The 26805-nt window shown below is 41.4% G+C and overlaps 3 protein-coding genes across 11 annotated transcripts in view; 2 read left to right on the forward strand and 1 right to left on the reverse strand.

The window, feature by feature from the left end:
- Window positions 1–2267: 2267 nt before the first annotated feature.
- Window positions 2268–8182, forward strand: ddx19b (DEAD-box helicase 19b). 2 transcript variants are annotated; one of them, XM_027023064.3, is made up of 12 exons: window positions 2268–2504; window positions 3090–3144; window positions 3297–3344; window positions 3454–3589; window positions 3740–3832; window positions 4036–4138; window positions 4272–4386; window positions 4609–4786; window positions 4992–5229; window positions 5358–5520; window positions 5702–5893; window positions 6107–8182. In XM_027023064.3, the coding sequence occupies exons 1-12, from the start codon at window positions 2448–2450 to the stop codon at window positions 6166–6168; spliced, it is 1440 nt and encodes a 479-aa protein (XP_026878865.2). In that variant the 5' UTR covers window positions 2268–2447; the 3' UTR covers window positions 6169–8182. The 2 variants fall into 2 exon arrangements, with proteins under 2 accessions (XP_026878865.2, XP_081561858.1); XM_081705732.1 differs by lacking the exons at window positions 2268–2504; window positions 3090–3144; window positions 3297–3344; window positions 3454–3589; window positions 4036–4138.
- Window positions 8183–8184: 2 nt separating this feature from the next.
- Window positions 8185–17114, reverse strand: pusl1 (pseudouridine synthase like 1). 6 transcript variants are annotated; one of them, XM_027023065.3, is made up of 8 exons: window positions 16569–16890; window positions 16404–16461; window positions 14982–15169; window positions 12123–12272; window positions 11236–11406; window positions 8961–9015; window positions 8474–8636; window positions 8185–8393 (listed from the first exon to the last, which is right to left on the reverse strand). In XM_027023065.3, exons 1-8 carry the CDS (start codon window positions 16625–16627, stop codon window positions 8380–8382), a joined length of 858 nt encoding a protein of 285 aa, XP_026878866.2. In that variant the 5' UTR covers window positions 16628–16890; the 3' UTR covers window positions 8185–8379. The 6 variants fall into 6 exon arrangements, 5 of the variants coding, with proteins under 5 accessions (XP_026878866.2, XP_081561861.1, XP_026878868.2 ...); XR_014119437.1 differs by lacking the exons at window positions 16404–16461; window positions 16569–16890 and adding an exon at window positions 16013–16201 and having other exon boundaries at window positions 8984–9015; XM_081705735.1 differs by lacking the exons at window positions 16404–16461; window positions 16569–16890 and adding an exon at window positions 16933–17114.
- Window positions 17115–18116: 1002 nt separating this feature from the next.
- acap3b (ArfGAP with coiled-coil, ankyrin repeat and PH domains 3b) overlaps window positions 18117–26805 on the forward strand; it is a 54168-nt gene continuing 45479 nt past the window's right edge. For 2 of the 3 annotated variants that reach the window (XM_027023061.3, XM_027023062.3), the window contains exon 1: window positions 18118–18335. In XM_027023061.3, coding sequence (XP_026878862.2) covers window positions 18289–18335 — 47 coding nt within the window. In that variant the 5' untranslated portion in view covers window positions 18118–18288. Of the gene's footprint in view, window positions 18336–26805 lie in introns of all 3 variants that reach the window. The other variant, XM_081705731.1, reaches the window with a different exon arrangement.

Below are 26805 nucleotides of genomic sequence, written 5' to 3' on the forward strand. Positions count from 1 at the left end.
AGCATTTGCTTGCTAAATTCCTTATGCACTGGAAACAACAATTTAATCTGAGCCACGAATAAAATAACTGCCAACATAGTTTCTACTGGCAAAACACCCTACTAATTTCAGTCTGTTTAGAGTAACTAGTCAACTCAATGTCTAATTAGCTAAGATTAGTTAGTCAAATAGAAGTCTAATTAGCTAATCGAATGAGCCTTTTGATTCACATTTAACAGACAATTAAGCCTCACGTAGTCTATTATAACTGAACTAATGGCATAGCAACTGCTTCCTTTTCTCAAAAATATTTTATGCTATGCTGAGCAATAAGTTTGCCAAATATTAATCAAATCTAGCCTAAACTATAGAATCACCATTGGAAATTCTTTTTCATCTTAATTTTGGCTATGAGAAACTGATTTGCACTCATCTAACCGTGTTGATGGACAACCATTTACTATTATTGAATAACACCTTAGGTTTAAAAAGTATTGTTTATTTAATGCATAATATTTTCAGGTATCTGTCCAAATGACAATGGAATCACTGTTATGGCCACCTTGGTCACCTATCCCTTGTTTGTAGTCCCTCGTCTCCTGGGCCTGTTGCCTTGTTTACTTTGACTCCAAGGTTTTATTTTGTTTCTGTTGTTCATTTAGCATTAGTCTATTTTATTCCATACACTAAATATTGAATGCAAAATGGATTTTTTCACTCATCAAACTTTTTTGAATTTATTATTTCCCTCTCCGGCCCCATTTTTGCTAATTCTTTCCAGTATTATGGAGTCTCAACAACTTTTCTTTTGAAATCCCTGAAAACCGTTTAGATCATCCTATACTGCATATAACGAATCAATCTGTATTGTAATGCTCAAAACACTCGTGTTTTTTTTAAATCAACAATCTTGATAGTTTAAACCATTTGTTCAACAAAAATATCACAATGTAAAATACTGTGTATGTTAAATATGTCTGTCTTTATCTGATATTATGATTTGGATCATCTGTGTGTAGGAGTGTACTCAGTGACGGCAGAGAAACAAAGAGTTGAAAACACAGTCAGTGGGAGGTTACGGTTGTCTTCAATATTTATTTTCCAAACTCTAAAAAACTGTCAGCCTACAAATATTTATCTAGATACCTCAGCTCAACATATATAGGGCAATAACCTTCCTAAGTCATGTCTGCCATACAACGTGCCTATAATAAGTTACATACAATGTAAAATGAAGACTACTGAGCAGTCTGTTTGCGGAGTGCTATTATCTACCATTAGTAAAGTTAATACTGAACGTAAGCCCTCTATATACGGTCAGATACCTGCGTATCTCACATGCTATTTAATTAGAACGTGTTTGCAAATGATTAGACAGTCCAAACTGAGCCTAGTACTGTAAAGCTGCAAACAACGGTAGGTGTAAACGACAAACTCGGAAGGTTAACGTGTTTTAATGATCGCACACAAAGGAACGTACAATGAATATACACAAACTATAGTCCACTTTTAAAATTCTACATCAAGCCATGCACGAACTTTTTGATGATGATGATGATGATCATTATTATTATTATTATTATTTACATTTATTCAGCGCCTTTCTTAAACTCAAGGACGCTTTACAGTCAGATATCACACACTCACACACCTGATGATGAAATCAGTCTTTTTTTTCAAGGCACAAAAAAGAAGAAAAATGCAGTTTCTTTAAAAACATGTTGCATAAAACTTATTTGATGTTTTTTAAAAGCTTGTTATGAGGCTAAACTATATTTCTTCTGTGTGGGTAGACAACGGTGTCATTATTTACAACGGTTTTCATTATTTACACACGTACAAACATCAGCAGACAACCAAAAATGAAAACCTTCCGAGTTTGCTGTATGCATGAAACAACTCCAACAGATGGTTTATTTAAAGAAAAAAGAAAAAAAATAGTTTTATTTCAATAATTAACAATGGACATATTTTATATTATATGAATAAACATTTGTATATATGCAATACTTGTTAAAATTATTTAAAAATTGCAGCGCTTAGTCAAAGGTCGCCTTTCGTAACTTTTGTTATGTTCTGTGCCTACCGCGCTGGGAACCTGTAGTTAGTTTTGTTTTAAAGATCCTCAGAGAAGTTCATCCTTTTCATGAATGCATGCGTTTGCTATTTTATAACAAAAAGCATTTATATGCTATTGCAGTTAGGTGCTGAAAGCATGGATCCTTGCCCCACCCCTAGTCCGTCTTTAATAGGAACGACTTATAAATGTGACTGTGTATCCGCCCGGATATGTGATTGCAGTACACCTTCTGGAAGTCTGGCAGCCGCACGCCATTGTGCGAAATTGTTTCTTTTACGTACTTTTTACAAACATTTAAGTCGTTGTCTAACTTTCCGAGTTTAACCGCGAGCCGTTAGACTCCAGCAAACGTGTTTTAAATCAGAAGGGTTTTATTTAAGTTGCGGACATGGCGACGGACTCTTGGGCCCTAGCTGTCGATGAACAAGAGGCCGCGGCCGAGTCGGTAAGCTTCTCCAGAACAGGGCCTGTGTTTCTGAACTAATAAAACAGCCAATCCATGTAGAACTGGCCCGTACAAACTTAAGAGCTTTCCACCATGCCAGTAGTTCGCTAAGTCTGAGCTCTGTCCAGCTAAACTGAAAGCATCTGCTGGCTATCTTGGCTTATATCAAACTTGCTGGCCGGCTAAGCTAAGTGGCTAACTGGCTCCCCCGTCTCTTAACTTCTCCTCTACGTTTGAGTAGCTGTTGGTGGTCTGTTGTTCTTAGGCATCCGTAGCCTCACTGTTAAGTTATCCATTATAATTTTACAATAGCCATATATTTGGAGAAAGATATTAAAAACAACGGCCGTTCATTAGGAGGGAAGGATTTTTTTTTTTCATTGGCTGAAGGTGTAGGTCTGCAGTCAGGACATGATCTAGGTACTCGATGTATCTTGGCTTTACTCCACAGATTAATCCCGTGAAACTGACACTCTTCCAGTTGTGATGCACCATCATCAGTGCCACCTGAAGAATGCCAGCATCCATCTGGATATGTGCAAATACTTATTAATGTATAAGTAAAGGGCTTTTTCCTCTTTGCAGATAAGCAACCTTCAGTTAAATGAAAATGAAGGCAAACCAAAATCAGAGGAAAATGGTGAAAATAAGATTTTATTATGCATTTTATTAAACACTTTCCTTTTATATCTTTGATTTTTCTTCTGCATTGTTTTATATGTTGTATGCTTCCATAAAAAAAAAAAATCAAAAAAATTCCAGGTTTAAAAATATTATTTTGGTTTTAATTAGGTGCTAAAAGAGAGGGAGATGGTGATAAAACAGAGGACGATGACAAAGGTGGGCTTTTATTTCTCTGTTAAATCCACTTTGTCATCTTGACACTTTTTTTCCATTTTAGTGTATTTTGTGTGCGGGTATTTTTGACTCACTGCTGTTTGGATTGCAGAGGACAAAGCAGCTCAGTCGCTGTTGAATAAATTGATACGAAGCAATCTAGTGAATACTACCAATCAAGTAGAAGTCCTGCAGAGAGATCCAAACTCGCCGCTATACTCTGTCAAGTCATTTGAGGAACTGCGACTGTGAGTTAACCCTTGTGATCACATCAAAATTAAATGTCTTAAGGCAGAATTTACTAGTCTATAGGAATATAAGATGTCTTGTTTTTATGTTTGGTCATTTGGTTAATAATGCTTTAAAAAAGTTATTTTTGATGTCATTGTTTTCTGCAGGAAACCCCAGCTGCTTCAGGGAGTTTATGCCATGGGCTTCAACAGACCCTCCAAAATCCAAGAAAACGCTTTGCCCATGATGCTTGCTGAACCGTAGGTTTGAAAATGAATCTCCACTAATTGAGCAGATTGTTCAGAGGTTGTTTTGTTTTTTTTGGTTTTTGTCAGTTGTGCTGCTTGATTCTTGAGAGGTTTTACAAGCATGGGATACAGAGTGGATTTAGTACACACAGTCTGTAACAGAGACATGCATGAGTGCATGGGCAACACGCACTTTAACGATGCGGTTCCTTTAGCCCACAGAACCTGATAGCTCAGTCTCAGTCAGGCACGGGTAAAACTGCAGCCTTCGTCCTGGCCATGCTCAGTCACGTGGATCCCAGCAACAAATGGCCTCAGGTATGGCCACCTGCTTCCTTTATATCGCAGGCCGGGGAGATGAGATGCTTAACGTTTACTCTGCCCTGAAGCAAAAGTGATTTTCCCCCCCCCCCCCCCCCTCTCTCTCTCTCTCTCTCTCTCTCTCTCTCAGTGTCTGTGTGTGTCTCCCACATATGAGCTTGCCCTCCAGACCGGGAAGGTCATCGAGCAGATGGGGCAATTTTATCCTGAAGTCAAATTAATGTATGCAATCAGAGGAAACAAATGTAAGCTTGCTTATTGGTCATAATTATAGCAAACTTTCATGTTGCTGAAATAATTCTCCTGTTCTACATCTGCTGACATACTCACTGGATCTTGTGTAGGCATGTTGTCATAGTGAAAAATAGTGTTGTATGATTTTGGAAATTTGGCATTCTCTATTGCTGCTCATGGTGATTGCATGTGATTTGATTGTCTTGCTGACGTTGGTGTGTGATTTCATCCAGTGGAGAAAGGGCTGAAACTCCAGGAGCAGATTGTGATCGGCACCCCTGGCACTGTCCTGGACTGGTGTCAAAAGCTAAAGTTCATCGACCCCAAGAAGATCAAAGTGTTTGTACTGGATGAGGCGGATGTGATGATTGCCACACAGGGTCACCTGGACCAGAGCCTCCGTATCCAGAGGTCTGTAGGCAACAGTGTGCTCCATAAGAAATTGTAGGAATTGTATTGTGGCGAAGGCTGTTTGTTTCCAACTGCCTTGAGATTCAGAGGTTGGTGTTTTAAGATTACCTTTCTGTAATTACTCCTGGGGTAATTTCATGGTTTCACACTCTTTTCAATAATCTCTATCATAATCTTAGTTTGTGTCCTGCCTCCCCTTCTTCAGGATGTTGCCCAAATCCTGCCAGATGCTCCTGTTCTCGGCCACGTTTGAGGAGTCGGTGTGGAACTTTGCCAAGCGCATCGTCCCCGATCCCAACGTAATCAAACTGAAGCGCGAGGAGGAGACGCTCGACACCATCAAGCAGTACTACGTGGTGTGCAACTGCAAGGAGGAGAAGTTCCAAGCCCTGTGCAACATCTACGGCGCTATCACTATTGCACAGGCCATGGTCTTCTGCCACGTAAGATCACGGCGCTCTCTCTCCCCCCGTCAGAACTTTGGCCGAACGGTGTCCGTTCTTCTCTGGCTGAACTGAAAGCGAACCGCGCAGAAACGTGAAATGCGACGTCTGCCTTTGTTTGGTCATAGACCCGGAAAACGGCAGGGTGGCTGGCAGGAGAGCTGTCCAAGGAGGGCCACCAGGTGGCGCTGCTTAGCGGAGAGATGCAGGTAGAGCAAAGAGCCGCCGTCATTGACCGATTCCGCAACGGCAAGGAAAAAGTCCTGGTCACCACAAACGTCTGTGCCAGAGGTGAAAACCACCTGCCCTGTAACGTTACATGGATCATGTTGTTTTTCTAAGTCTTTACGTAGCTTGGTATTTGCTAACCTATTTAAATATCTATATATTTTTTCAAATATTAATGCATTTTGATTAATCCTGCCATCAATGTTTACACTTGCACCCATTTTGTTTTGAATCTGGTCAACAGGTATTGATGTGGAGCAGGTTTCTGTGGTTATAAATTTTGATTTGCCAGTGGATAAAGACGGTAACCCAGACAATGAGACGTACTTGCACCGGATTGGACGCACGGGGCGATTTGGCAAGAGAGGCCTAGCGATCAATATGGTGGACAGCAAGTTCAGTATGAACATACTGAATCGCATTCAAGACCATTTCGGTACGTTAAACTGGATTCAAGTGTCTTTGTGGGTTAGTTGAAAGTGCATTTTATTACAGAGCTTATTTGTCAAGATAAATATATGGATGAACAGTAATCGTTTCTGTCCATTTAGTTCTATAACGGCAATTCTAAGCACTGTGTGCACGCCCCTACACTGTTTCAAGGTTTTGGGAAAAACTAAAACGGTGAAATCTTTCTCTTTCTGCACAGATAAGAAAATCGAGAGGCTGGACACAGACGATTTGGACGAAATTGAGAAAATCGCCAACTGAGGGAGAAGGAAGCCGCGTCTTCCCTCACTGCAAAAACGCAGTGCAGCAGAAGTTTAAATGCGTAGGATAAGCGCAGAGCCACGTCGGGGCACATCTGCAGAAGCTGTGGAGATGGTGCTTCTCTGGCGGCATTTTTACAGGTTTTAACACGAGCCCGTTTCACTCTTTGTACTTCTTTAATAAAATCCATATGTGTAGTCTCTCTGTTGCGTGTGAGATGAACGCCAGCGCGTTGTTGGTTCTCGTAGAGGGCACGTCTTTTGTTGCTCATTGTCGTCACGCCATCTGGTAAATTTAAGGGAGAAAATGTCTATTCACGTTGTGTTTTTGTTCCCCCCCTGCTGTTTGTATATTGGACTCTATCAGGTATTGGAGGGACTTGCAAGTGGTTGCATTGGCCACCTCCACAGTCTGCAGTGTTCACTCTCCAGTGGTTCTGTAAACATGTACATTTTAATATTTTTAACTATGTACTTTTATATTTTGAGATCTGGATGCAACTACATTAGAAACTGAGCCCCTCTAAATAAGGGGCTGAAGTACTGATCTCTCTACAGTCATTTGAGAAGACTACTGTTGTAGTTGAGACTTAAAATGGTAAAGTTTTTATTGTGATTATATTGCTCAAATTTAATACCTCAAGAACGTCAGTGCTAATGGTAATAATGGCTATCATTGGCCCTGAACCCGTAGAAATGCAGTTGCCAAAGTTAAAAGTGTAACATCATGCTATTGAGTAGCCAAAGACTACCGGTACTGCCCTTAATGAAAAATGGAGGCAAGGTCAGTTGTGTATGAAACTGTACATGAAACAATGTTGGATTTGAATTAGGAAGTACAAAGAGTGAAGAGTTATACTGATGGTGCAGTTAAAATGGAGAATAAAGGGTAACTATAATTGTGTGGCGGACGTTGCCCCGGTGTTGTGGGAGTTGGGCTTTGCTCACATGAAGCAGATATGGATGGCTGTCTTACCTTGCTATGGTGTCACCGTTTAAAATGATTCTAGATGTTAAAAATGGGCTTTCAGGCAGCGATTGAACCCTCAGTGTGCCGCACGTACTCCCAGGGAGCCAGAACAGTGAAATTGTTTGTTTTTGGCACCCAAACCTCTCTTTTTCCACTCAAGGCCCTACATCATTTTAAATTGTATTTTTATTGATGGGGAAGAAATGCTTGAATGTGATAATTGATAACTTATGCTTTCATTAAGTTGCTGTTACTTTGTCCAAGCCGAGTCCTTTTCTGATGTTGCCTTTAAAAATATTTGAGTAGTTTTACCAAAAAGAATTAAACAAATAAAATTTGACAGGCATGTCAACCCTTAGTAAAACTAGCTGCTATTTGGAAAAACATTCCCATGAGCCTTTGCCTACATGTAATCTTTGTTTGGATGTTGCACTTCAATGTTTTAAATCTGATGAGGGTTTTTAATGTTTTTCCTGATCAGATGTGTTTACACAAGCAGCTTGTGAGCCTTTTTTTGGGGAGTATACAAAAGCGCTCCCAACAACAACAAAAAGGGTCTGATTCCATGCGTCTATACTTCAAGGATGAGATCTGTCTGTCTGATTATGGCCGAGAAGGTTGTTTTCCTGTAGTGCGAGACCTCCCGTTGCGGTCAAAGTCTCTTCAGCTCAAACCTTTTGAGATTATTTTAGCTCTCTCGTTAGCCATGGTGGTGCAGTTGCAATTGGCTTTCAAGAGACACCCAAGCATCTTTAGCCAATTAATCTTATTAATTATGAAAATGCCGTCCTATTTCCAAGTTCGACCTGACCTCAGCTGAATGTTAAATGACAAAAAACCAACCACACACACACACAAAAACAAAACAAAACAGTCTTGAGTGGGAGAGCGGATGCCTGGTTGTTGCACTGAATGTATTATGAATTATATGTTGTATGCTTCCTGTTAGCAGTTACATAGTGACCAGTTCAGAGGAATACAGTAACACAGGATTGTGTGTGGTGACATGTCTGAATGATATGTTAGAATAAAACTCAAATACTCATCTTTTAGCAAGTGACTTTTTTTAATATGCAGGAATATACAAGTCTCTGTAATTAAGTGACTGCCTGACATTTACTATGATATACATTTAATCATAAGTAAGTAGTAAAGGGTCAAAGGTATTTGACCATCCCCAGACATGTTTACATGTTCCTGTTTGCATGGGTTTGCTTCCCAGTCAGGTTCTGTTATTTAGCTTTACGACATCAGATCTGTGCAGGAAAAAGTGAATATGAATGAAACCACTGAAGGATTGCTGAGTCGACATGTGCAGGGAGGGACCGCGTCTTACCGGCGTCATCGTACTCCACGTCGGTCAGGAAGAGGCCGCAGGGCGGCGCTGCTGTGTTCTGTGGGTAGGCCTTAGAGTCACGAATGTCCAACAGCTCCTGCAGCTGACTGATTGACAGTTTACCCCGGCCAACTGCAACCAACGCCCCAGTCATCCTTCGTACCTAAGCCAAAAGTTTCCCCAGAGTGACTTCCCACTGGTATTTAGACTCGTACTTAAAAACAAACAAAGGAAAACAGAAAAACAGTAGGAGTCTGATTTCTGGACCCGTGTTATGTTAAAAAGTAGTTTAGCAGGAATTAGAGGTCAGGTATGTGATGACAGCAAGTCCACATCACTACAGGAAGTTTTACCTACACGTGTGCAACACGTGTACGATACACGAGCCTGGTCTAGGTATCGACATGTTAAAATGTATCACACTGAACACAAGGAGGCGCAAAACACACTGCAGAACTGATGCAAGTGCTTAGTCGCGAGCACTTACTTGTTTGTATAAAAAGGACCTACTTTTAAAAGTGAGCTCCCAAAACTGAAGGTCTCTGAAAAAGAACACAAAACAGACGAAAGGGCAACATTAAATCATTTTAATCTCATTTTATCTCTAGTGTTAACTAGCAACATGCCAGGGTACCTGTGTGCCTTTTGTGCTCTGATAAAAAACTAAAAATAGCATCTGTCTTAACTGATCATACTTACACGAAATGACCCAACAGGCATTAAAACATTAGCTGGACTGGATCTGGACTATTTAAGTCTTAACTTCAGTTAATTTGCAAAACAAATTGGAATTGCCCTTTTAACCAGTGAAGTGTAGAACCAAAAATAGTCCTTTAATAGTGCAAATTTCTTAATTAGATGTATTTCATAAATCTGCAGTCGATGCACTTCAAAACAGGAGGGTGTTGTAGCACAAACAGCTGCCTGGCAGTGAGAATAAACAGAGGAGTCCTGCATATCCCACTTCATCTCCACAGATTAAACCAATCTAGCTAATAATCTACTGTTGGCATTGTGTGAACAAGGACACAGTGAAAGACACAAATGAACCTGATATACTGATTGAGAAAGAATACCCTCTATACCAGCTATGGCAATAAACACAGACCCAATATTACATCAGGCTCTGAGAAGGCTGATAAACATATCAATTTTAATTTGCTTTTATTTCAACAACGAGCAGTCTCTGTACTATATATGAAACTGAAAACATAAGAAATGTGTGTCATTAAATGTGTCAACACTATGGTTTCCCTAATCGCTGCAGGATACTGCTAACTTTTACAGCAGCAGAGCCAACCGGTCCTGTAGAATCACTTGAGCAGTCGTGTCTCCAGTTACATGCACTGCTCCGTGTAATTTGGGAACAACTGAAGGAAGCCACACAAACCTGCTTGCTTTCAGGTATTCACCAGCACTGCCTACATCCTTTCCAGCCTCGCCCTGCAACGTTCCTACGAGCCTGGTCACATGCGGAGGCTACGGGATAAGACAGCTCGCGTACAAGAGCTCAACAAACGTCTCGAGAACAACTCGTAACAGAGTAAGAGTAAACCACTAATATGTAGGAAGGGGTGCTAAATATCGCTTGCAAGTGAATCACTGACTACTTGATGAGATTTTTATGTTTGTGGAGAACATTGTGGTTCAGCTACTTGCAAGTTTCATGTTCTGTGGGTCCTGTGAGCGGTCGATTCTACGCCACGTTAGCGTTAAATAAAAGCAGATGATCTCAGCATCTCACAGCAGTCTCATGTGAAAAGGCTCATAAATGACCCTAATCAAGCCACCAAAAACGTTTCCTGTTGTGCCTCCGTGTTCAACATATAAGCCAATCACTTCCTAATGACATCTGCAAAGATGTTTAAACAACTGCTCAAGGGTTAGTTTCAATAGTCATATTTTACTCAAATATGAAATGAAAATATTAAGCCCTCTGTTCAAAAGATGCGACCCCATCCATAAAAACAAGATAATTTTTTTGAGAATTTTCCCACATGTGCTGGCTCATCTCCAGTCCCACCTCCCCCCACACCGGCCGAGCCCAAATGCGTACAGCATCGCTCTCCTGCTCGGTACCTGTTACCTAGCAACAGTCTTCAAATACTGTCTCCCAAAATGTCACTGTCAACAGACTGCCAGTGCTGTATGAGTCAGCCCTGCACTAATTTTACATCATACACAACTTTGGAGAAAACATACCGATAACTGATACTAAAAATGTGACCCAATAACTTTGAGAATAGCAGCTGATATTTTCGACATGTTACACACTGTTTTAAACAAAGGGGTATTCAACTGATCTCAAGCAGAGTTTGAAAAGACCAGTGTAGAGATTTCCCAAAGAGAGCTGGCTTGCTGCCTCCCATCTAGTCATCTGCTGCCATAATACAGTGGAACATGTTTTTGTTCTTAAAACTTGACAGGGTGAAAGGGTATTTGGCAGTGGAGCTTTGGAGTGAACTTTCAGGACCATATGCTGTAACCCCCATAGAGCAGCTCTTACTGCAACAGTGCCCTTTAAGTCCCTGTTAATACACCTTGGTTTACCCCTGCAGTGGTACGACTCCCAGATAAAAAGGCCAGGCTTTTAATGGAATCAGCTAATGGAATCAAATATTTCACTCATTTCATTTAGATCTAGATTCTGGTGCATCATATGAGCACATCTGTGCACAAACCAGAATGCTCTCCTATTTTGATCCGCACCATTCCTGACGCAGGGGCTTTCAAGCTCCGCATGCGTTCGTTCCCGTGCGTACCTGTGGAAGTGCCGCTGGCTGAACGAGAGGCCTGGCTGCACCTGCACCAGTTCCAGCGTCTTCACAGGGTTCCTGTAGGGGGCATCGGTGCTCATGGCGCGGAAGGTACTGAAATCGTGCGTGCCCGACAGCATGGCGCCGGCCTCCCGCATGGCATCCGCGTTCAGCTCCCTGTTGGGAGGGCAAGACAGAGGAGCGGCGTGGGGAATAAGGAAAAAAAGAAAAAAAAAAGCCACCCTTGGTCTGTAATTATTTGCAGTGTTGGTTTTAATTGCATTAGGCTAAAAATGCGTTTCACTGGTGTTTCATCAAAGGAAGGATTCAAATGCTATTAAGTCAGTCGGATCAGATAAAGAAAGCCAGGAGTCAAGGAGTGAAATAAAAGCAGAGTCTTCTCAGAGTCACATCGAGAACATGGGTGATTATGAATGAGAACAGGGGAGGGAGTGTGTGTGTGGGAGACATCCAGAGAGCGAGTGTGTGTGTGTGTGGGGCGGGGGGGGGGTTCTTGCATAACCAACGGCCTGCAGCTCATCCTGCCCTACTTTCTCCCAAAAAGTGAGCGTGGAAGAGAAAAGCTGCGTTAAACATGCACGCATCGTCTCGGGAGACCAGGTGTCAGGCTCCAGCTTTTGCCCAGACACACTCCACAAAAATGCGTCCCCTGAGCATGCCCGCCTCCAGAGCCACATGGTCACCTTCCTCAGGACAGCTCTCGATAGCCCCCCTCCCCCGGTCACCCATTGATTGTCTGGGTTAATAATTCATGTACAGTTCTTTTGATGGCAGAGACGGTCTGCTGCTCTCTCTGTAGGGACCTGGACTCAAACACGTAGGCTGGAGCTTCAGCAGAGACCCATAGAGGAGCAACAGGACCTACTACTCACGTGTTTCCTAACGCCCAGCATAAATCCTTCTCCGTTACGGGTAGCTCCGTGTGATGTTGAACCCCTGTGGCCAAGCGGTAGATGTAGGTTCTTGACACGGCACGATAGCGTGCGTGGAAGTCTCCCCGCACACGGTAAGCTCTCGTGATTCTGTTAACCAGGGAACAAATGCACAATTGCACTTTTACATTATAATGCAGGATGCTGTGGCTTTTTAATAATACCGGTCTCCGATTTCTAAGAAACACTCAAAACGTAATTACTTTTGAAGCCAGCATTCCTGATAAAATTGTTTCAACTAAGGTTCATTTTGAAGCATTAAACTGTATGAAACATTTAGACTTAAATGTCTAATAACTGAAGGCTGGTGAAATCAAGGTTTTAATGTGCGCTTCCAGCATGGGGCTAATGGATTTTTCAAAGTGTGCGTCACAAGAACGATGGCGTCTCTTTATGGTAGGAGGCGTTATTGATTGGCAGACAGACCCTGTTCAATATAGACAAACGTGCTCGGAGTTCTAGATGAAAAGATAATGGTGACTGATAGCCACATCTATTCAATTATTAATTAGAGCTCTTTAGACGATTTATTCAACTGACCATTAAACAATGGATCCCAACGCTGCTTAAGAGGAATAATCTAACACATTCAACCCAGTTGATCAGGGTCCTGCAGCACTTGAACCATGTATATCTGGAACTAAACTGTAGGACTGGGATTGCTTCTCCTGCTGGTCTGGTCTTTTTAGTATCTTGGCCATGAGGTATGTCTCAGTTTTGGTATAATTTTTCATGAAAAACTATATGTCGATATGCGCAGCATATATTTTAAATGACTATAACAATGGTCTGTACATTACAGATAATATACAAACCCATACATATACAACACAACATATATAACATGTTGACCACAATTGCAGTCAGCTACACTGCTGGTGGTCATCATCATTAGTATTCTCTACACTAACATATGTTGGGCGTCCAGCCCTTTGAGAGCCCAAGGGCCTTTTACAGACTAACACAATAGCCGTCACTCTACATTAAACAGTTATACAGTGCAATCCCATGAGGCCTTGGGAAAGGACCTGTCTATCACCCTCCCATTAGACCCCCCCCCACAAAAACCCGTTTATGGCATAAGAGAAAAGGGGACTGTCACAGAATGGCTGACGTTACCCTCTCTGTAGATTCCACTGAGGAGAGTCTATTGGATGCAATGACAGTCTGAACGTGTATATACAAACTGAAATGCTCAGCAGCTACACTGCATGCTGACACTACACCCACCTGCTTGACAGTGCTTTCATCAACGCATAATCTACACCAAAGGTTTGTTACCTTTGGTTCATTTACCTGATGTGTGCATCTGCTACTATGACAGTGCCCATGTTTATACCATCTTGAGGCTGTAAATGTTGACACAACCAGTCAAAAACGGGGACTTCCTCGAAACAAACCATAAGTGCAACAACATGCGCGTTTACCTGTATCCTCTTTCACCACCACAGAACTAAAGGGGCCACCTACATAGAGTTGGTCATTTAATGTGGCTCCTACCCATTAAGACAGTTTTGAAGAATTTTAGTTAACCAGGCAATGTGCTACTGAAGAATGGATTCATTTTATCCAGTATACTTTTAAGAAATGTTCTTCCCTGACTTGAAAGATGTCAATTAAGTATAAATCTCATTTTAGAACCAAGGACCGCTAATGATCATCTCTGAGGCTGTAAAGGTCATGATGGCTGTAATATGTAATTTGATCACATCCTAACACTCCCCTGCTTCTAACTCATCTTCTGAAACTCTTATTCCTGCTGAAGAACCAAACTCCTGTCTCACACGGGTCCGTGATAACAATGAAACTGATCCATATAGGTAAACTTTACTGAAGCAGCATATTCTTATATTTACCATATCTAACTAATAGGCTTTTGAAGGAATATATCCCTTCAGATGGAATGTCTTTAGGCATGTAAAAAATGCAGAATGGTTTCACCAGTGCAGTAATACCAACAATTCATTACAAGAAGTTCTGCCCAAAACATTCCAACTTTGCTTCCCAAGAACTGACCACATAAATATACCCTCTAATCTTAACACTGCCTGACAACTGACATATTTTTAGGAGCTGGAGACGATCCGATCAGCGTCTAAAGAGAGAGTGAGGGGGCGCAGAGAAAGTTGGAGAGAGAAAACCTGACATGAAAAACTCACAATTAGTGACACCACATAACCCTCTTCCATCTGCATATGGAAAACGTTTCAGCTATTGAGTCACACATTCACCACCAGAGAAAGATCTAAGTAACAGACGTTGGACTGAACAACACATTTTTCATTTGAGATATATAATAAAAAAGGGACACCAGACTTGAAACAGCATATTATCATGTCCTAGAATTAAAGGAATATTCTAATACATGATATATTAGCAATGTAGTTGATATTTTTGATCTCATAATATCTGCTGACAGTATTCCAGAGCTGCCAAGTCCTGGAGTTGAGGGCTCTGATTTAACATGATCTTCATTCTTAGCCAACCAATCAAACTTGACCTTGGTCTTGATGATCATATGATGAGCTGAACCTGGTTCAGAAATGCACCACATTTTAGTGCATAGCCTGTTCCAGCATACCTAATAGTTACTTCAGGACGGTTGGTTCAAGACAAGAATAAATCGCTCAATGCTGTGGTCTTCTCCGATAAAAAAAAAAAAACTAGGCTCAGCATAGATGGAAAATTAATTTCATTGCAATAGCAGGCTCCATGTTTTAGCAAGTTCAAATTAAATTCCTTACAAACTCATCAATCTTAAAATAGCCATTGTAGCCAATGGCTCGGTTGAGTTCTCACCTGATGGGTTCTGGCTGTAAATGGAAGTTTAAGGCATCTATCAGTAGTTGTTCCGTGAAAGGAGGCTTGCCTTCCTTCCGCACAATGTCTAGATGTGCAGAGTTGGATAGCGCATGCACACCCGTGTCGGTTCGACTGGAAATAGACACCGACGGTCCATTCAGAGGCTTCAGCTTTCCCACTGCATTCTAATGGGGAGAAAACAACACAAACAGGGGAATTTTCCAGAAGCGTAAACGACTAAATTCATCTTACACATGGGAACTATGAAGGCTGCCTTGGGCTCAATGACCCCAACAAATCTGTATTTTCTCTAAAGTATATAGTGAAAGATGTGTTTGACACTCAAGATTCAGGAAAACCAGGCCATTTTGGACAGAGGTCCTTCATCAGCTGGGAAAGCAAAGTACTTCTGAATTAATACTAATTAGTAATGTGCACTTTGCTTGCCCAGTTGATGAAGGTCCTCTGAAGCGATTGCATACTGCCCAACAACAATGCTAAAAGCCACTGGAAATGCACATTAGAAAAATAGAGACAAATTAACCATGAACAGCAAAATTTGCAAATCAAAGGCAATCAAACTGCACCTTAGCATATGTGGTTTATATGTGAATGCACAGAATGTAGAGGCAGAAGGGTAATTGGGTCTTATTTTGAGCTAATGGCTATATGAAATCTAAACAAAATGATCTTGTATCTGCCATAGTGGTTATATATAACTGTCCACATATGATCTCTCTCATCTGCACGACTGAGCAGATACGGCTTGTGTCGTGCAGGCATTTAACACAAAATAATGTGTTTTCCTTTAATGTGGACATCCACAAGTTGCTAGGGTAAATAACTACAGCCAAGGAGACATGCACTGAGATATCATTCTCCTTTGCTAGCCTGAAAGTTCTTAAGATTACCTTTTTAAATGCTTTTATGTTTAAACAGAATTAACTGAGCAAATAAGATACTGTGTAACCATCTTCTTTCAATATGGGTGAGAGCATTCTGCATTCATGTGGTATAGCTCCACAGACCTCATTTGGTGCTGGTTTTGGTAGTGTTCTTACAGGCAAAAACATTTGGTGTTGGAGTTTAGTCTCAGCTTTGAGGTGGTAACAACAAGGCCAGCATTTCTGTCCCACAGCACTCTCACAGAGACTTGAAGACAATCTAAGACACCACATAAAAGATATCTACACCCATGCCAACAGGAAAAGTACCATACATACGTGACCATAAAAGAGTTTTTCATGTCAATGGAATTTTGCATTTATGCACAACGGCACGGGAGAGCGATTCATTTAGTCATTATACGTGCAGAGAAACGTTCAGACACGAAACAGCAACATCCGACTTTCTCGGTTAAGATAAATGTGGGCCAGTCTGCATCTTCGACGTGTCTTAAAGGGAAAGTTTGAATCTAACCTCCAAGTAATTCTGGACACCCTCCACTGGCTGGTGGGACGGAGCCTTCATCACACCACTGGAGGGAGTGTACAACATACCATACATATGAATACGAACTGAGTGGTGGAATTGTACCAATTTCACGCCAGCGTTAACACGGAATACATATGCTGGCTAACTGACCTGTATTTGGACCCGATGTACTGAAAAAAGATGAGATAGCGAGTACCGCTTTGTTGCATGATCTTTTGTTTTGTTTGGTTTTTTAATTAACCTGAAGCATTAACGCTACGGTGCTATAAAATAAAATGAGAATTGAGATACTGAAGAACATGAATGGAAGATCAGTCAAATCAAACGCCACGAGACCACTAGCTAAGTCAAACCCAGCAAAATAAAATTAAAAACAAGTCTGTTTTCGGCTGCATTAGCATTATGTTCAACATGAACGTAGAAGCTCAATGTTACGCAGCTCCAACCATACATGTGGACAGATCACAGTTCAAACAGCGTGTGCTGGCAGACATTTCGAAGCCAGGGCACTTGCCTGTAGAGAAAAGATGAGTTTCATTTATCAATGTTAAAAAGTGCAGGAAAAAATAAATCTAGTAATATATTAACAAGAGAGCAATTAAAAAAAATGTTCTTTGCATTATACAAGCTTTAAAATATTCCCCAACACGTCGTAGATAACCATATGGCATTGCCTAATGGATCTAACACTGTTCGCGACAAACTCTCTGGGTCCTTCAGGAGTCAGTAATCAGCCCTCTGCGAGCGTTTTTTGATGACATAATGCAGAGGGGGCGGGGCCGTGCTGGTTTGTTATAAATAACCTAAAAAACCTCTGAACGTTTATTATAAGGAGTGACAAGCGGTAATGCATAAAATTGTGTTACGTTGCTATATTTATTTATTTTTTGTTATGAAGTTCAAATCATTACCTTCAAAACTGCGCCCCTATAAAAAAAGAAATCCGGTCTTGTAACTCGCAGACTGTATGGTTCGCATTGACCTTTTTAAAGTGAAAAATGGGCAAAACGACTACAACAATAATAAAAGCCATAATAGTTTTCCTATAACACATTTCCTTAAAGTTGCCATCAGGTTTGCACAGTCAAGTTAACTTTAAATGTATTTATTCATTAGTGTTTTACATTTGTATTGCGATACAAATTTAAGATAATAGTCTAGTCCATATAGCATGGTTGTCATTGTTTAACTACAAAGCTCACAAACAGTGAAATATCAAAACAACCTGGAACCTTTTTAAGCCTTTGGCTTTTGATTCTTGCATGTAGACATTCCTCTGTGTCGGGGCTTCTGCTTTGCATTTCCAGGGTGTTCTTTTAATTTTATTTTCTCATTGTTTTTAGAGATTATTTTAAGGGCACTGTCCTATTTCATTCCAGAAAGGTTCACCTTCTTGTCTAATAAAGTGGTACTGTAGCTAGCTTATTCTAGTTGTTTATTTGGAGACCAGTGTGGTATTTATCTATAAATACATCATTTGTCTATAATTTATCTATTATTTATTTATCTATAAATAGTACAATCTGTGTAGGATACAGGTATAGGAAGATTGTTCATGCACTTTTAGTCATGTTTGTCGGGCAACAGCGAGAGGAATAGAATTTGAGACAACAGGCGGCCGCTTTGTCTCCAGTGATCCCTAAGTTATCGTCGAACTTTAACGATAGTCCCTTACTTAGGTGCAGTGGCGGCCAGTCATGAAATTGAAGCACATTAATTCTGAGCAGAGTGTCACAGTGTCACTATTTCAGCTGGGTAGAGAAGCTCGGCGCACACTAAGAGAATCGGCATTTTAAAGGACACCCTTACGGACAAGAACGTATGCAATGATATTTTACATTTCTGCCTGAAACCGGACTAAAAAGAAAAAATGACGGTGGATTTTGAGGATTGTATCAAAGACTCACCCAGGTTCAGGTAAGGCACTGTAGACTCTGCTAATGGTCAGTTCTCGGAAAAGCAGTTTTACAGCTGTCGCCTGATGGACAATAAATTTTACAAAACACATCCCTTAGGTTGCTTTCATGTTATTGTAAAATAAGATGCTTCTAAATCAGACTAGATTTTACAGCCATGTCCAAGTGAGTCGTATCAGTTTTACGGTTGTTTAAAACTCCAGACTGAATGTTATATTTTCCCCCCTTGTGGGTTAATTGGGTCATGATTGACCGTCCGTTCAGATCCCAGCAGTGATTCGGTCATGTTTCACTAAGAAACCAGTTGAATATGCGCGCGCTCGTTAATGGGGCTCCCTCGCCCAAAGAGAGTCGCGTCGCGTGTAATTTCAAACAACCGATTCATGACTCGCAAATGGAAAGTTCGCGTAAAAAGAAGACGTGTTGCTTATCTAGGTTATTACAACCAAACGTAGGTTTGTAACGCAGAATTCAGTGCCATGCAGAATCTCAAATTGGACGGACATTAACGAATCACTGGCATGCAAAGGACACATGTCCAGTGCACATTCTCGTCTCAGTAAAGCTGTGGTTACATCCCAGCCCTTACACGCGTTAGTATAGGATGTGTCTGGCTGTATTCCACAGAAGACATGTAAAGGGCTGCTGCCTGCCTCTTTCCAAGCTGCAAGATCGATCGTGAGTTAATTGTGTTAACCTCCTCTTTGGCAATGTAATAACAAGGCTGTTACATTGCATTTCATGCAGAATAGGCTAGTAGAGACAGTCATCAGTAGATCTAGTAACTGTACCATGTTTAAAAATACAATCAAATAAATAATTATACTCCAACAGATGCAACGGTCAAGACGTCACATATACATTATTCCCAAATTGCCTTCTGACAGGCGTATCAGATCCGTGCATCGTTTTCATGATAGGTGTCCCATACATGACATAACAGAAACACACCAAAACATGGTTAATTGCACTTGTGGCTCAACAGTAAGCACTTTCCCTAACAACAGACCCTCACACCCTCAAACGCATGGTTCCAATTATGACAATTTTCTCTCATGTCTCCTCTATACCCATCTGGAGGTTTTGAGGTGAGGTCATTCTTGCTCCTTATTAAGATCTATTAGCTATGTGTCTCATATTTCTTGGACATCCCGGATCTTGTTTAATAAACTTTTCACCGAGGATACAGACCTAGGTTCAAGGTTTGTCTTTGATGTCCATTGTCCATCGGACAGTGGAAGCTGATCCCTGACCAGTTCTCTTGCCCCGAGGTAACTGATAAATACATTCCCAGAAATTCAATATGCAGATATTGATAAGTAACACTTGAAAAGTGCTGCTTGCAATCTCCACCTCATACTTGGGTGTGGGGAGCGAGAGGAACACTTTTTCAGCGCAGTAATGGAAGCCACATGGCCTGGAACCAGGTCCATCAATCTCTGCCTCTCTTCCCTTCTTCCCTCTTTCAGCTTGGCTACACATTTACAGCATTTAGCAGACGCTCTTATGCAGAGCGACTTACAAAAGTGCTTTGTCATTTACTCATAGAACACATCCTAGTGCAGTACAGTAGGTTAGAATCAAACATACCGATGAACTAGAATACTGTAGAATACAGGGATGAATGCTGATACCGAGAAGTGCAAAATACATAAGGTCTATCTTAAACAATGATAAGTGCTATAAACAATAAGTTTGTTAAATAACATAAACAATACCCTACAATAAGTATTAATTTAGTTAGTCAATATGGGAGCAGTGTAAATTGTTCTTTAAATATTCTGCAAATAGATGGGTCTTCAGTCTGCGTTTGAAGACTGCAAGGGAGTTCATTCCACTATCTGGGAGCCAGGACAGAAAATAGTCTCGATGCTTGTCGTCCAGGAGACCTGAAGCAAGTTATTTCAAGCTGAGCCATACTTGAGGTTCGAAGTACTCAAGGTACAGATTGGGCTTTGACATTTGACCTCATGTATGAAGGGGCTGGTCCGTTTTTGGCTTTGTAGGCCAGCATCAAGGATTTAAATCTGATGCGTGGAGCTACAGGGAGCCAATGAATGGGTGTGCACCAGTGGAGTAACGTATGAACTTTGGAAGATTGAAGACCAGTCGTGCTGCTGCATTCTGGACAGGTTGTAGAGGTTTGATGGCTCTTAGAGGAAGACCAGCAAGTAGCGAGTTGCAGTAGTCTAGCTTTGAGCTCACAAGAGACTGCACAAGTACCTGGGTAGCTTCCTGCGAGAGAAAGGGTTGAATCCTTCATATGTTATAAAGGACGAAGCTGCAAGACCGGGTTAGATTAGAAACATGAGTTGAGAACGACAACTGGTTGTCCAAAGTTATGCCCAGGCTACGGGCAGCCTAGGATGGGTGATACCAGGGAGTTCTCAAAGGAAACAGTGAGGTCATGGTAAGGTTTGGGAGTATCTAGAAGCTCGGTTTTACTGGGGTTGAGCTTCAAGTGGTGGGCTGTCATCCATGGTGCAATGTCAGTCAAGCATGCTGAGATACGTCTGGAGACCTGCATGTCAGAGGGTAGAAAGAAATAATTGAGTGTCATCAGCATAGCAGTGGTAGGAGAAAGATATTACATCACCAAGGGAACAAGTATACAAAGAGAAGAGAAGGGGGCCTAATACTGAGCCTTGTGGAACACCAGTAGAGAGTCTACATGGTTTGGATGTGGATCCTCTCCATGTCACCTGATAGGACCGTCCCTCCAGATAGGACTGAAACCATCTCCAAGCAGAGCCAGTCACACCAAGCCTGGAGAGAACAGAGAGAAGAATGTTGCGGTTCACTGTGTCAAAGGCTGCTGAAAGGTCTAGAAGAATCAAAACAGATGACAGTTTGGCAGCTTTAGCAGCAAGAAATTTCTCAGTTACTGCTATGAGGGCCATTTCTGTAGAATGTGCCAGTTTGTAGCCAGACTGATTGGGCTCATACAGCTGGTTCTGGGTGAGAAAAAGAGACAATTAATTACAAACTGCTCGTTCAAGGGTTTTTGAGAGGAAAGAGAGAAGTGATACCGATCTGTAGTTGGTAACGCTAGAGCTGTTAAGTGTGGCCTTCTAGAGGATTGGTACCACCCTGGCGGTTTTGAATGCAGAAGGCACGTATCCAGAATTGTTGATGATGACAGAGACGAAAGGAAGCAGATCTCTTGCGATTGTCTGGAACAGAGCAGAAGGAATCGGATCCTTCGGACATGTAGTCGGATTGCTGGAAGTCAGGAGTTGAAGAATTTCATCTGTGGAGAGAGGAGAAAAAGAAGTCAGAGAGTTGGATGTTGGGGAATGCACATTAGTTGGAGGAGTGGGAACAGAGGAAAAGGGCTGGTGGATTGCCGCAACCTTCTCCTCAAAGAAAATGATAAAATCCTCCAGAGTAAGAGATGAGGAAGGAGGGGGTGGATTAAGGAGAGAAGAAAAAATAGTGAAGAGTTTGCGTGGATCAGATGATGATGATTCAAACTTCTCTCTGTAGTAGGATGACTTTGCAGATGTTACTTCCAGCGAGAACTTGGAAAGGAGAGACTGGTATGAGCTGAGGTCTGAATCTACGCGAGATTTCCTCCACCGCCTCTCTGCAGTCCTTCGTTCTCTCCTGTGGCAGCGGAGTGTTTAGGTCGCATATGAGCCAATCATATGAGCCAATCATATGAGCCAATCATATGAGCCAATCATATGCAGGCTATGTTCTTGCTTTCCTCCTTCCACCAAAGAGGCGTGGGTACGGTTTCCCCCCAACCAAAGAGCATTTGGACTTCACCGCCTAACGTGCCTCCAGCCTCTGGGGTGGTGAGTGATTTTCAGAGTCCCGACCTTTGACCCGAGCGCAGCGGGCTCTCCCAGTGGACATGGGACTCTCCGTGGGGAGGTGGATATTCTGGGCTGAGCTGCAGCACGCGACATTCTTCTCATGCATAAGAGCAAACACAAATCAGCAACTGGAGGTCCGATCCCACCAATCTGCTAAATGGCAACATGATGGCTTTATGACACCTGAAGTGGCATAGAATTCTAGTCATAAACAGCACATTGGAGATGTTTCATTGACATATACAGACAACACTGTATCGTTTTTGAATTGGTAGTATGAAAGACATAGTGTGAGTTGGTGAGAAGGATCACTTTATGGATCAAAGACGAGACAGCCACATTGGTTGCTTTACTTGTGTGTCTGCTGTCGTTCTGTTCACAGGAAGTAGACGGAGGGATATTTACTCATGTGCTTCCTCTTCCTTTTGAATACTGAATTTTGCTATTTTGCATTATCACTGCCATTTTCCATTATCACTGCCATTTTCAATTTCCATGAACATTTAAGTTCACGCTCGTCTCTCAAAGTCTAATTAATATTACAGTATTAGATAAAAATGCACAGAATCCAGCATATTAGAGTAGATTATCATGTGTTTTTAACCACAATCACAGATTTAGGAACAACAGTGTTCCGTGTTCCTGGCATGCTCTGTATCACCAGTCATTTCACGAATGTTCAAACACGTTGCGACGCCCCTGAGCTGACAGGCTCTTGCATGTACGGGACAACAGACATACAGACAGACAGAGTCCCGTGGCTGTTGTGCAATGCTGCAAAGTTGAGCCACTGAGAATCTTAAGGAATGCTCTAGAAAGATCTTCCCACGCACTGCGTGTCACCTGTCAAACGGCCTGATGTTTATATACCTCTGCCTGCCTCCACCTGCAGGCCTGTACCTGTCAGATAGCAGGAACCAGGCAGGCTAAGGTGGAGCTGGGGGGATTATATGCCGCATATAAGGCAACTAAGAATGTCTGTGAGTGCAAACAGCATAATATTCAGTCCTATTAGGAGCCATTGACAGGAAGTCTAATATGAGCAAGGCATGGATTGGACCAGATGGGCTGATCTATGATGCTCTGAGGCTTTTATAGTTTCTTGCACAAATATACAAAGTACAAACTCAATAAAGGAATTTTATAGAAATAGTTATGGTTAGGGGGTGACTTGCTTTTTTATCCTATTTATATACGAGATCCAGTTAAATGTTCTGTATTATTTGCCCATTTTTCTCTTGAGACCAGAAAACACTGGTTACTAGAGTGTGACTTATCAGATTATTATTCTTATCAGAATTCTTGTCCTTATCAACAAGGGTTTGGGTGCTGATGTGTGCCCAAATGCTCTCTCTTGAAACTGTTCTGTTTTTGCCCAGAACATTCCAAATGATTCCTAATGAATATGGAACTGACTTTGTGAAACTGCAGTGCTCTATTAATGAAATGTAAATTAAGTGTAAGTTTGAGCTACTGGATGACCTTTTCATTAGTCTCTCTATGGGGTTCTCTTGCTCTCTGAAACACAGACACACACACACACACTTGTAAATTGTCTCTGCCTGGAATCACAAACTTTGGCTGCCTCTCCTCACATGAAAGCAGACAGACCAGTGTTGTGCTGCACACATTAACACAAACCACCCTGTGTAGACCTTGTCATCCCTCCAGGTAGGTGTTGTCATGCCAGTTGGTCCATTCAATTTGATGGGTCATTTGTCTTTTCACCTTGGTACCCAGAATACTTATTTATCATAGAATCTCTTACTTGTACAGTAGCCTACAGTTGCCATTCAAATGGCAAGGATTACGTGATGTTGGTAACATTTCATGAAACGATGATCTCATAGTGCACCCGACAAAACAGGTTCGTCCAGCTCACAGGTGGCCTCACATTCACACTCGTTCTCATCGTGAACTTTGGGCAGATACGGAGTCACAACCCCAGAATGCAACACATGTTTCTAATGAACGTGCTTCCTTAATTGGCATTCTGGAATGCATGTAAAAGCGTATGGTTTATGATAAACGCATGCTGGGCTGACTGGCGTGTATTATCTGTACCTGGACTGTGGAGTAACTGTGACTTCTGTTCTATGTTCAAAGGTGTTGCTCTTTGAGAAGAAATACATTTTTAAAAGAGCTGTATGTACTTGACATAAGAAACGCATTGTTTAATATTTTGAGTAAAAATTAATTTTACCCACAGCCTCCAGACACCACAGAAATTTCTCTTGGTTTATTCTAGCAGGTGTCCTATCAGAATGTGATTTTCCCTTTGAACTAAGCTACTTAGAGAATGAATACATGTACAGCTTCCGGTGCCAGGCCCAGGAGACTGAGGTATTACTTATTGCAGTCGATTTCTCATCACTGGCAGCCATGGCAACAGGCTTTCTGAGTTGGAAGTGGATGCTAGCTTCTTTGCGTGTGTGTGTGTGTGTGTGTGTGTGTGTGTGTGTGTGTGTGTATGTGTTTTGGTGTACGCATGTGCATTCATTAAGTCTGATGGCTAACCAGTGCATGACCTACCCATGCTGTGTACACTGGCCCAATCAGAGTCTGCAGATAAAGGATGACAGGTTCCTCTGAACACTGTAGGTGGCTCAAATCATGCCAGTCCAGTGGTCTCTAGGATATGTTTCTATATTGTATCCTTCAAGAATTTCTGTAATGACATCTTAGTTAGAAGTAGATATTTATTTGCTACAAAAACAGCACATATTGTGTTCCTCAAGATTACAGAGGATTTAAATGTGATGAGGGTGCAGTGTTTACCTTTACCTTTATATCTGCCCCCTTTTGAATAAAGCCTTTTCATATGGGTTTACTGCAGCTGTATTTATGTTGAGAATAGATTATGTTTAGATATAGGTACAGCATAAAAGAACTTGTGTGTGTGTGTGTGTGTGTGTGTGTGTGTGTGTGTGTGTGCATGCGCATGTTCGTGTGTGTGTGCGTTTGTGCGTGTGTGTGTGCTTGGTTGTGTATCAGACATTAATCAAATGAAAAATGTAGTATGAAAGTTTAATAAGTTCTTGTATCAGAATTTCCCAAAATATTTTTCTCTCAAAAACTTAATGTAATTATGAAACTAAATGAAAATGAAGCATGCACTGTTATTTAAGTAGTGATCACAGATTCTTTCAGATATACTCAGTCTGCTCTATTCTTAACAGAAAAGTTATTCCAATCCTAAATCCAAATGCATTCTATCTGTCATCAAATAAGTAAAATATTAATAAAATATTATATTTACAGTAGCTACATTTTGTAACTTTGCTATATTAAAACACTTAGGTGAACCCTTAATTTGGTTACACACTGGCCTGCATTATGTTATGAATTATATTATTTCAAAATATATCAATAAATAATCATGTGACTACTGATGCTGTGCTTCATCAGACCGCCCAAAGAAAACTCATCTTGAAACTGAGATTGGTCAGGACTAACACAGTTCACAATAATTGATTTGGTGATATATCAGTAGGCTGCTAGGAGCTGTGCATGACGTCAGTATGGTGTAGGCCAGTACTGCTATGATTGTTTTAAACTGTATGTTACGGCTGCATATTGATGTCCCTATTGAAACGACGCCTTCTCTGGGTGAGGACTGAGCAGTACAGAGGCGGGCGTGAAGTTAGCAGTGTTGCCACTCTCAGGGTTTAGCGTTTGAGCGCTCTGAGCATTCATCCAAATCTGCTCAGGTTAACTGAGATGAGTTGCTGTATTGATGTATCTAGCGGAATGCTGGGAGTCAATGTTTAGACATAATCACTACCCAGCCGCCTTCCACAATCTGTGCTTTTTTTCCAGCAGATTATCAATTTCTCACATTATCTGTGTAGAGTCTGGCAACACACATTTGGATGTTTTTTTGCTACAGACCAGCAGTTTCTTTGGCCTACCCATAATTATCGGTTTGTCTACTATCCCAGTTTGTGAATTTTGTGTCTAAAGATGGCTGGTCTTTGGAGAGGGGAGATTGCTAAGAGGTGAAGTATGTTCTGCAGTGATACAGGAACCCATCTTTGCACAGGGTCTTAGCTGGGATGCAGGATTAATTTTTCTCAAAGAAGCTTAGCTTGTCCACGTGGTGACCTCGCAGTGCTTGTCATTGAGCCAGTCTCCTATAGAAACCTCCAGAAGGTACCATTTAATCACAGGCTGAAAACTAGTTCAGGTTTCACAAATATCAGCCTTTGGCTTTGGCAGAGAGACGAACGTCTGTTGCTGAGTCATACGGTGCAACGTACCACATCTCATACCTTTACCTAGACAATACAAGCTCTGTGCCTTTCCAGTACACCCTTAAAAAACACAGCGAAACCGGAATGGTAGGCGCATGAAGTAAGTGTCTTGCACCTAGAAAGAAGACTTGTCCATGTGTGTTTAGGCAGGGCCTCCTTTTATCTTCTGACACACAATAACAGAGGAATGTTTTTTGTTTGGTTGTTTAATTGCTTGTCCGGTGAATTCACTGACTCATAACAGATTTCTGCTGAATGACTTAATTCATCTATATCATATGACTGTATCAGTCTTATGGAAAGGCCTTTGGTTCCTCTATAGAACACCACGACAACACACCAGGAGAACACAACATGATAAAACACCATGGCAACATGTTGTGACAACCAGCTTCAA

Source organism: Electrophorus electricus, chromosome 22 (assembly GCF_041902795.1).
Source record: "Electrophorus electricus isolate QZ-2024a chromosome 22, ASM4190279v1, whole genome shotgun sequence".
NCBI lineage: Eukaryota > Metazoa > Chordata > Actinopteri > Gymnotiformes > Gymnotidae > Electrophorus > Electrophorus electricus.

Excerpts from the sequence above, each read along its gene's own strand:
- ddx19b (XM_027023064.3), top strand. The coding sequence starts at position 2,448 with ATGGCGACGGACTCTTGGGCCCTAGCTGTCGATGAACAAGAGGCCGCG. Across the intron at positions 4,787-4,991 it reads CAGAGCCTCCGTATCCAGAG|GATGTTGCCCAAATCCTGCC; the intron begins GTCTGTAGGCAA and ends CCCCTTCTTCAG. Across the intron at positions 5,230-5,357 it reads AGGCCATGGTCTTCTGCCAC|ACCCGGAAAACGGCAGGGTG; the intron begins GTAAGATCACGG and ends GTTTGGTCATAG.
- pusl1 (XM_081705734.1), bottom strand. The coding sequence starts at position 16,162 with ATGTGGTGTCTTAGATTGTCTTCAAGTCTCTGTGAGAGTGCTGTGGGA. Across the intron at positions 15,170-16,012 it reads CAAAACCAGCACCAAATGAG|AATGCAGTGGGAAAGCTGAA; the intron begins GTCTGTGGAGCT and ends TCTCCCCATTAG. Across the intron at positions 12,273-14,981 it reads TTACAGCCAGAACCCATCAG|AATCACGAGAGCTTACCGTG; the intron begins GTGAGAACTCAA and ends CCTGGTTAACAG.